The 10,164-nt window shown below is 36.0% G+C and overlaps 1 protein-coding gene across 1 annotated transcript; it reads left to right on the top strand.

Moving 5' to 3' along the window:
* The first annotated feature begins 7,935 nt into the window (after positions 1-7,935).
* Positions 7,936-9,665, top strand: LOC136027929 (uncharacterized). Its single transcript, XM_065705425.1, has 2 exons — positions 7,936-8,031; positions 8,943-9,665. Exons 1-2 carry the CDS (start codon positions 7,936-7,938, stop codon positions 9,663-9,665), a joined length of 819 nt encoding a protein of 272 aa, XP_065561497.1.
* The last annotated feature ends 499 nt before the right edge of the window (positions 9,666-10,164 follow it).

Raw genomic sequence — 10,164 nt, 5'->3', positions numbered from 1 at the left:
TTTTTCTATTGTTTGGTAAATGACGACTTATACTTATTGACGACATGACTGCCTGTCCATGGATTATTCTTTATGGTTGATTGTGTGTGGCTATGCTGTTTGACTTATGTGATTGTATGGATGAGTAGGGTTAAGGCCTCATTCAAGTGCTGGTCTATATTAATCACTAATTTAGGAAAACAGTCTTCCTTTTCTCCTTCTATCTCTCTTTTTTTTTGTGTTTGTGCTGTTGCATTGGTGATTTCTCTTTTCATGATATTATTCCAGGTTGGATCCAGTGCTGGTGGAGAAAAATTTTTTAGTTTTCTCCCCGACAGACCTTTACCCTGGTCCAGGTTTTTAACCTGATATTGTTAATTATTGGTGAGATGGCACTTATGCAAATTTCATGTTCTTTCATGTTTTTCTTTATGTATTTATTGACCTATTGACCTTGGCATGTTTTTTGGACTTTGACTGTTGGATTTTGATTTGGATGTTGGTTTGTTTTGGATTTATTTTCAATAACTTTTTATGCAACAAAACACAAATATTAGCCTCGGAACTCGGAACGATTTTTTGAAAGTTAGTAAGTGTAAAAGTGGGTGTTTTCTTTGCCAAGATCATTTTGTCCCACGGACTTCTGTTAAGAGTACATTGTATAATAAAAATTTTGCATGCAAGTTACGTGGTAATGTTAATTGTAGAACAACCAATGTAATTTACCTATTAGAATGTAATAAATGCTGCCTACAATATGTGGGGGAAACAACTAATAATATATATAAAAGATTTTCTGGACATAAGACAACAGTTAATAATGAAAAAACTAATAACTATCTAGTTCAACATTGTAATTATGGTAAATGTTCCATATCAGATATAACTGTCAAAATTTTAGAAAATTTAGAATTAGAAAATTTAAATAAAGAAGAGAAGAATAATAGACTACGTAAACAGGAGGATTTCTGGATCCATACTCTTGGTACAGCTTATCCTTTTGGGCTAAATTATCGTGTAGCAAAATATGGTGACATGTCTCATGTTGTTGTTAAATGTATTGATGGTTTTATGGACCATCCTTCTTTTACTTGTCCTACTAAACGTAAAAAACGATCGAGAGGACATAGGAAAAATAATAGAAAAAATGAATTGGATGTACATATGCTTTCTATAGATATATGCCGGCTACTTGAATCTAGGGGTATGATTTCTGTAATAAAATGTCTAAATATATTATTCAAGAGGATTTTAATCAAACTTTTCTGGATTGTTAAGAATAATACAGCTCTTGATTATCATTTTAAAGTAATATGTGATACAATTTGCATTCTAACTAAAACGAAATTTATTTCAAAAAAGAAAAAGTTCGATAAGATTAGTAATAAGGATAACAGATTATATTTACCTATTAATTTTACTTGTAAGCAGATTAAAGATATTAATTTACCAGAAATTTTAAATCAGCGGCATGTGAAACAGGCCCTTCCTAGTAATTTTAATTATAATGATAGTCCAGTTTTAACTTATAAATTTTCAAAAACTATTGGGCAAATTATTTTTAATTATAATTTAATACTAAAAAGACTAGATAGTGATATAAATTGGAAACCGGTTTGTAATTGTAAGCAACTTGGCCCATTTGTAAATCCTACTTACAAACATGTTATAACAGGGGACTTGTCAATAATAAAGCAAGATGATCTTCAAATTATAATGAATAAAGGGGCTAATTTCCGTCTTTCTCATCATCTGAAACCATCGAGTGTTCTTGATGGCTTGGAAAATGATTTTGATTTATTTATTGATAAGTGGTGTAAGAAAGAGAATAAAAATAAAGAGAGTTTTCAAAGTTGGAAGAATTTAAATATTAGTAGAATAAGAAATGAAATATATTCTAACTTAAAAAATAGTAATGCTAAATCATTATTTTATAATGCGAAGATTAAACAAGCAATTGCTAATCTAAAGAATGAATTTGTAATTGTGCCAGTGGATAAAGCTAATAATAATTTTGCCATAATTTGTCAGAAGCTGTATTGTGATATCTTAAAAAGGGAGTTATGCACAACTAATGTTTACGAAAAGGTAAATATAGAGGATGAGAATTTAATTGAAAAGACTGATGAAATACTTTTTAAAAATTTTAATATTAAAATAAATGACAATGATAAAAAGTTCCCTTTCCTATATTGGACTGTAAAATTTCATAAGAATCCCCCTAAACCACGGTTTATTGCTGGAGCAGCTAAATGTCCAACCCGCATTGCTGCTACTGACCTTTCTTTAATTTTAAAGGAAATTGTAAATAAACTTAAAACCTATTGTTCTGGTATTAAAAAATTTTCGAATTTTAATCCATATTGGAGTATTAATAATTCACTGCAGGTGATAGATTCTTTAACAATGGTTTCAGCTAAAAGAATTGAGTCTTTCGATTTTGTGACAATGTTTACTAATTTATCACTTAATGTAGTGTTTGATAATTTAAAAACTGTTATCAAGAAATCTTTCCTCTTATCTAGTAAAAGGTTCTTAAAAATAGACATTTATAATAAAAAAGCTATATGGACAAATTGCTTTAATACTACAGTTAACTTGAGATGTTACAGCTTGGATATGATTTTTGAGTTATTGGAATTTGTTTTATACAATACTTATATAAGATTTGGGGGTGATTTGTACAAGCAAATTGTGGGAATGCCCTTGGGGGGGAATGCCAGCCCATTGATAGCTGACTTGTTTTTAAGTCAACTAGAATATAAATATATGATGGATATGAATAATCCAATTAATTTAAAACATGCTTTGTCAAATAATAAAAGATATTTAAATGATATTTTGGTCTTAAATTGTAAGGATTTCATTGATATTTCTAAAAATGTATATCCATCAGAGCTTATTCTTGAGCCTAGTCATGGCGCTGGTCATGAAGATCATTTCTTAGATTTAAATATTAATATTTGTGATAATAATAAATTAAGTTTTAAAATGTATAATAAAACGGATGATTTTGATTTTAAAGTGATTAATTTCCCATTCCCTGAAATTAATATACACTCAAATATCACATATTCAGCGTTTTTCTCACAGTTACTTCGTTATGCAAGGATTTGTAGTAATTATATTGATTTTAAAAATAGATGTAAAATCTTAAGCCAAAAATTAATATCAAGAGGTTTTTCTGCAAATAAATTAACTTGACAATTTAAAAAAATTAGTTTTCATTATAACGAACTTTTAAATAAATATCAAAAGAATTATCTAGAAATACTTAAGGAAATTTTCAACTAATTTCGGAGGTTCGAGAAATGTTGTCGCAGCGCCATTTATTTTGAATTGTGTTTCTAATTGAGCGGATTCTCTTAAAAATTAGCCACATGGTAAAGATGAATTCTATAATTGTTTAGTTCCTTCACGTATTTTGCAATGTGTTAATATTTGTGATTTGGTAAAATTTATAATATTTAGTTTACCTATTGTTGCTAAAGGGAGGGATATATTAACAGGATAAGCTTGTTTTGGTTTTACATTTGCTGTTTTTTTTTTCTTTCATAGGCATATATTTTGGGGGTGATACATGACTCGGGGATGCCATGGATATACTGTGGTAGCCACAACACTGTGCTGGGTAGAGAATTTAAAGTGGCGAAACCCTATATAGGCCAGTGTATTCTCCTGATGAGCCCTTATGTTGGGTGTTGCCTCTGAATTATTTGTCTATATTGTTTTTTCTATTGTTTGGTAAATGACGACTTATACTTATTGACGACATGAGTGCCTGTCCATGGATTATTCTTTATGGTTGATTGTGTGTGGCTATGCTGTTTGACCTATGTGATTGTATGGATGAGTTGGGTTAAGACCTCATTCAAGTGCTGGTCTATATTAATCACTAATTTAGGAAAACAGTCTTCCTTTTCTCCTTCTGTCTCTCTTTTCTTTCTTTTTTTTTGTGTGTTTGTGCTGTTGCATTGGTGATTTCTCTTTTTATGATATTCTGCTTGCAGTTTTTGGAAAGTTTCAGAAAGTTTGGGCGATGTTAAAAAGGTCACCAGTACAAGTTACTAAGAAAATTTTCAGGCCACAAAGAACGCAAGACATCTAAAACTGGTCTTGAGCTTCAAGTACATAGTTATTGAAACAACAAGTTGAGGTAATTGCACCTTGCCTGGCTCTTATTTTAACTGGTAAAGTTCTATCCAGTTGCCTTGCCATTTCGTCTTGCTTAAGAAGGATTTTAAGAAGGCCTCGTAAAATGATATACAACACCCTTTGAGAGTTAATGATAGTCGGATTTACTCATCTTTTAACACTCCTGAAAGGCTTAAGCGGATGGATACGGGAGTCAAAGGCGTGGTGGACATGACAAATCGCCAAGACGAGTGAACTATCTGTGTAAGAAATATCGAACAGAGAATTAGCAACAATTATAAGGGTGTCTGCCCTTTCGTTGCCATATTGAAAGCCAAATTGATGCGGAGGAATGTAGAATTTTTCTTCAAGCTCTTTTATGAACAGTAGTTCATAAAGCTTTCATAAACTCGTTAATACAGTCAAATTGTGATTGAAGAAAGACCTGTGATTTAAGAATTGGTGATACAGAAAAATATGTGTCGAATGGAGGATTTTTCCTTTTTTGGAATAGGAGAAAGATCTCACACGCAGAATGTTGATGAAACCAAGCCTTGTTTAAAAATCATCTGAAACAGTAGCATGACATATTCTAAAAGCGCAGGAACACCGTTTTTGATATGCAGAGTGTGAGTTCTATCTATACCTCGCGACAGCTTCGGCTTAAGGCACACAGCAACATCAGTCATAGACGTTACGGATTCTACAAAATAAGAGTCATTCAATACATGCAAAATTGATTAAGCTCTTCAGTACATTTGTATTCAAGTTGGAGCTCTGGTGCAGAGAGTTCTGCCTCATAAAAAGAATGCCACTCAGATAGAGGAACATCAGCAGCGAAAAGGGAGGTTTTTGGAATCCTCGGAGGTGTCAACCAAAGGAAATAAGGGTTATCTTTGACTTTTTGACTGTTTTGTGATTTTCTTGCATTGGCTCAGAATTTTATTGGCAAGCTTTTTCTTTGTTGTGACGCGGATGAAATTAATCGGACTGGACCGTGGCCGGTCTCATTCAATCCATAGATGTAGCCAACACTTTGCTGAATCAGAAGATTGGGAGAGAAATTGATTTTCGCACCACTTGGGAACTGTTCATGGATAGCGAAGCTTCAATGGAATACCACGAGTTTCTGCATATTGCAAAGTGTGGCATATCTCTGCACAATAAATATCAAGGGGAATGCGTTTTTCCTCACCGGGTGGCCGTGAGTACTTGATTACTAGGACAAACGGTCCCTTAATCTTAGAAAGGATTGTGGAAAACTCTATTGCAATCCAGTTTTGGGTTGATTAATGCCCAAGCACATATATACGATGGATTTGGTGGTTTTTTGGACTAGTGAGTATCTGAAAATTTTTATTTGGTGAGAAAGAAAACGATACAGGCAGGTGATCTGTTATTAAATAATCACAAAGAACCTACAGTTGAGAGACATCTAAGAAGGGAACAGTGATTACATAGTCTATTTTGGATGTGGACGAGGAATTGTGAATGTATGTGAAATATTGGTTTTATCGATAGTGTACACAAGATTATCGAATATTTCACCAATCCAAGAAGAGCAGGTAGATGGAGCAGTTAGATTAAAGTTAAAATCTCCAATAATTAGAAATGCAGAATTACTAGAACTGTTCAGAGACAAGAGCAAAAAGGTGGTCAGACACATCATTATTGTAATCAGCCGACAAATACACATTAAAGATAAACATATCATTAGCTGTAACAAAAAGAAAGTAATCACAGGGCTCTACAACTTCTGCTGCCACTTGGGAACTTTGCATGGACGGTGACGCCTCAATGGAACAGCACAAGATTTCGCATAATAGCACCTGATCGGCAATTCACTGCTAGGTGACCTACCATATGACACTTAAAACATTGACGGAGAAGCAATAGGACTTCCTGAACAGGCAGACGTGCATAACCAATGCGCACGAACTGTACTTTAAAGGTGGACAAAGCACCACACTGGCTTATATTTGGGCTTTTGGGGATAAGTTGCTGAAGGTTAGGAAAATCTAAGGATTAGGGGGACTTGCTTAACGGCGACTGCGAAGACTGGTTCAACCATAAAAACACTTATAGATGGGTGAGTGGCTTTCACACTCTAACTCATTTTGCTAACCGCTGATTTTGAACGCTTAACGATTTTCCAGTCGCTATTCAATCTCTTTAGTTCCGTAATATCATTTGAAGTTTCATTGTATATGCTGTCATTAAACTGTTTACGGTCATAAGGATCCCTGATAGGTTTTGGAAAATTTCAGTATTACAACATATGATGGCTTTACGCTTTGCAAATTATCGGTAGTAGAGGTTAACGCATTGCTAACTTTTTCAGCATTCGAAGAGTTCACATTTAACAGCGCGCAAGTCGAGACGTCGATAAATCCATCTAGCTTTCAGACAACTGTATTCACTCTTGTAGCTAGTGTAGCAGAAACAGCATCGCTGACGAATAAAGTTTCCCAGGAATTGAAAATAACGAAGTGTAGTATGCTTTTCTTTTCTCTGGCGGCTGGCGCGAGGAGCTTACATATGTTTATGCCTATACCACTACTTGCTCGTTGCTTCAATCGCTTTAATCTGCTTCAAGTTGCTTCAATTTACAGGTATTAAGTTGAGACAAAAGAGTATCATAGCATATGGCAAAATGCATGGGAAGTATAGAACTTGTAACATATGTTTGCACATTATGGGGTTGGTAAATTAAAGTAAAGTGTTTTTAGTGCCGGTATATCTAAGTATTTTGTGGATTTTTAGGATTACTTACATCATTCCTTAATGTGCTTTACTTTACTTTACCACTCTCCCTAATATGTAAATATATCTCAAATTATATACTTCTCATGCATTTTGCCAGATATCATTCTGTTAGTCCAACTTAATACCAGTAAAATGAAGCACCATAATCCACGAGTAAGTAGTGGTATAAGTATAGCAAAAAAGATAAAAATTATACATTTTGAAGCCATGGGACACATATTACTTTATGAAAGTTACTTAAATGGCATTGTTTTTCCTAGAACAATTGGATAAATGCTGCAAAACGTCTGATAAGAAAATATTCGATTTTGCTAAAACGCATACGTTTCAAAGGACTCTCATTCTGGGCTTCACCTTTTTCTGTAAAATCAATTAAAAAAAACTTTAAAAAGCACTTCAAAGAAAAAGCAAAAGCTACATTAAAACCAAAGAGAAGCTAAAATAAAGCCGTACAATAATCAAACAATTCACAGAACTATAAGTAGGAAGCAACTTGGTTGAAAGTAACCGAGACTCTAGAAATGGATTTCTGATAATAATAATAGAACATCAAATGAATCGATTTTTCACAATGACTCCAAATTTTTGAGTTTCATTAAGTTTGAAGCTACCTATCAATTGGTACAAGCCGGAGAAAATTTGCCTCATCTTAAAACAGGTCGTAACATACTCAATAAGCCTAGTCCAAGCCAAAATGACTATTCCAAGCCTCGATTTTTCAACAAGAAGACTATTTCTATAGTTTGATAGAATACCTATGAGAGAGGGCAACTAAAAAGAAAAGGGGTCTGATTGCCCTTTTAATATCCTCTTTAGCATGCTCTTAAAAAGCTTAATCTTATTATCCTCTGCTGTTATTGAAATATTACAGATACACCTTTCTGATAAACTGGATGCACATAAAAAGTGGGCGATTCCGGATCCAGCCGGCATGCCTTCCCTAAGGGCATTTTCAAAGACGCAGGTGCTATTATTTATTTGGTCTATTGCGCACTGGTGCTTGTTATGTCTTAGTTTAGCAGATGTTATTGTTTACTTATATAAATTTCGATAAGCATGGCGTACGCTTCAACAAATCCAGCCGGAACACCCCTTAAGGGCCTTCTCCAAGACGCAGGTGCTATTGTTAATTTCGTATATTGCACACAAGAGGTTGTTATGTCATAGTTTTAGCAGATGTTATTGTTCACTTATGTAACTTTAACTGAGGATAACGTAGGTATCTATTGTTTCGGCCGCTGCTTTTCCTAAGGCATTTTCCAAGAGGCAAGAGCAATTTTTTGGCCTATTGCGAACAGGTGCTTCTTACCTGTAATGGGTACCTGTACCTGTAATGGGTCAGTGGCGTGATCCTGTAAGATTAGCCAGATTCCACCCAGCTCTAAATGGGTGCCTGGAGAAATCTGGGGAAGGTAAACAGGAAGGGTGTGCGAAAGCACAGGTTGGCTGGCCCCCAACCCCCCATTGCACTTCCTGGCTGAAGGGCCAAGAAACGGAGATCAGCACCGCCGGTACGGACTATAAAGTCTAAATGCCGCATCCTTTACCTTTACCTTTACCTATGACGTAGGCCTCAGCGAATCCAGCGGGGACGCCCCCTAAGGGCATATTCCAAGACGCTGGTACTATTGTTTATTTTATCTATGACGCACAAGTGCTTGTTACGTCATAATTTAGCAGATGTTATTTCTTACTTATGTAAATTTAATTGGGAATACGTAGACCTCAACGAACCCAGAGGGCACACCCTCCTCTTAGTTTAGCAGATATTATTGTTTACTTATCTAAATTTAAATTAGGATGACATAGGCCTAAATGAATCCAGCCAGAACGAACCTTAGACGCTGGTGTTATTTTTTTTTTGGTCTAGAGTACACAGGTGCTTGTTACGTCATAGTTTAGTAGGTGTTATGGTTTATTTATGTAAATTTAAATGAGGATGACGTAGATCTCAACGAATAAGGCCGGCACACCCTCCCTAGGGGTATTTTCCAAGACACTAATCAAATGAGAAACCCCAGCATTTGAAAAATGATCTTAGTACCCCTTCAAAAATTTATAAGGCTCCTGAACACACAGGTATTTCCAAAACTATTATCATTCCTGTTTCACCATTTCCGGCCCCGGTTCCAGTTCCCATTCTGCCAACTCCAGGTCCCGTTCCAGTTCCAACGGTTCCAGTCCCAGTTCAGGTCCGGGTCCCACCGGTTCCAGTTTCGGTTCCACTGGTCCCAATTCTGCCCTCAGTTCAACCTGCTTCAGTTTCAATTCCAGAAGTGCCAGACCCGGTTTCGGTTCCGCCTTTTCTGGCCCCGGCTCCAGCAGTTCCAGTTCTGATTCTGCCGGCCCCGGTCCCAGTTCCAGTTCCAGTCCCGGCTCCAGTTCTGGTCCCGGCTCCAGTTCCGGTCCCGGCTCCAGTTCCAGTCCCGGCTATAGTTCCGGTCCCGGCTCCATTTCCGTTGGCACTTCAAGTTTTACTGGCTCAAGTTCCAGTTCGACCAGTCCCAGTTCCATCAGTCCCAGTTCCGGTCCTGATTCCACCAGCTCCATGTCCGGTTCTGCCAGTCCCAATTTCAATTTTGGTTCCGCCACTTCTTCCACCGCTTCAACAGGTTCCAGTTGCGATTCTACTAGTCCCAGTCCCGGTTCCATCACTTCCAGCCCCAGTTATAGTTCTGATTCTGTCGGCTCCAACCCCAGCTCAAGGCCCAATCTTGGTTCCACCAGTTACAACTCCACTGGTTCCGGTTCTGCCAATTTCTATTCCGGTTCCACCGTTTCCATGATTTTTTTTTGTGGCTTCCCCTAGGTACTCTGTTGCTGGTCAGTGACAGTAGTTACTTCATCACAGGTTTTCAATCAGTATTAATAGCACATAAAAATGATAAACACTAACATCCTATTTAAAAATTGAAGATGAAATATTTATGGTAAAGCTATTGTAACATTGAATGCTGATAATCACAAATATTTGAAACAGGAGACAAGCACTAGTGGTGGCATCATTGGAAACGTATGGGTACGTTGTCTTGACAGTGAGAGATTTAATTTCTTTGGAGTAAAGAAAAAATTCAACATTGTGAAGGTGGATATAGAAGAGTAACATTTCCAGAGATGATACCACTCGAAAGGAATGCAAACTTAAAAAAAATAGTTGATGAAGAAATTCAACTTCATACTTCTGGTTCTAGTAACATGTTACCTGTTGATAAATCCTATTGCCATCTTTCGGGTATTAGCATTCAACGGGAGGTAAAAAGAAGACAAATGCACTCTTCTAGCAAC

This window comes from Artemia franciscana, chromosome 1, assembly GCF_032884065.1.
Source record: "Artemia franciscana chromosome 1, ASM3288406v1, whole genome shotgun sequence".
Taxonomy (NCBI): domain Eukaryota; kingdom Metazoa; phylum Arthropoda; class Branchiopoda; order Anostraca; family Artemiidae; genus Artemia; species Artemia franciscana.
This window is presented reverse-complemented; position numbering and strand designations above follow the sequence as displayed.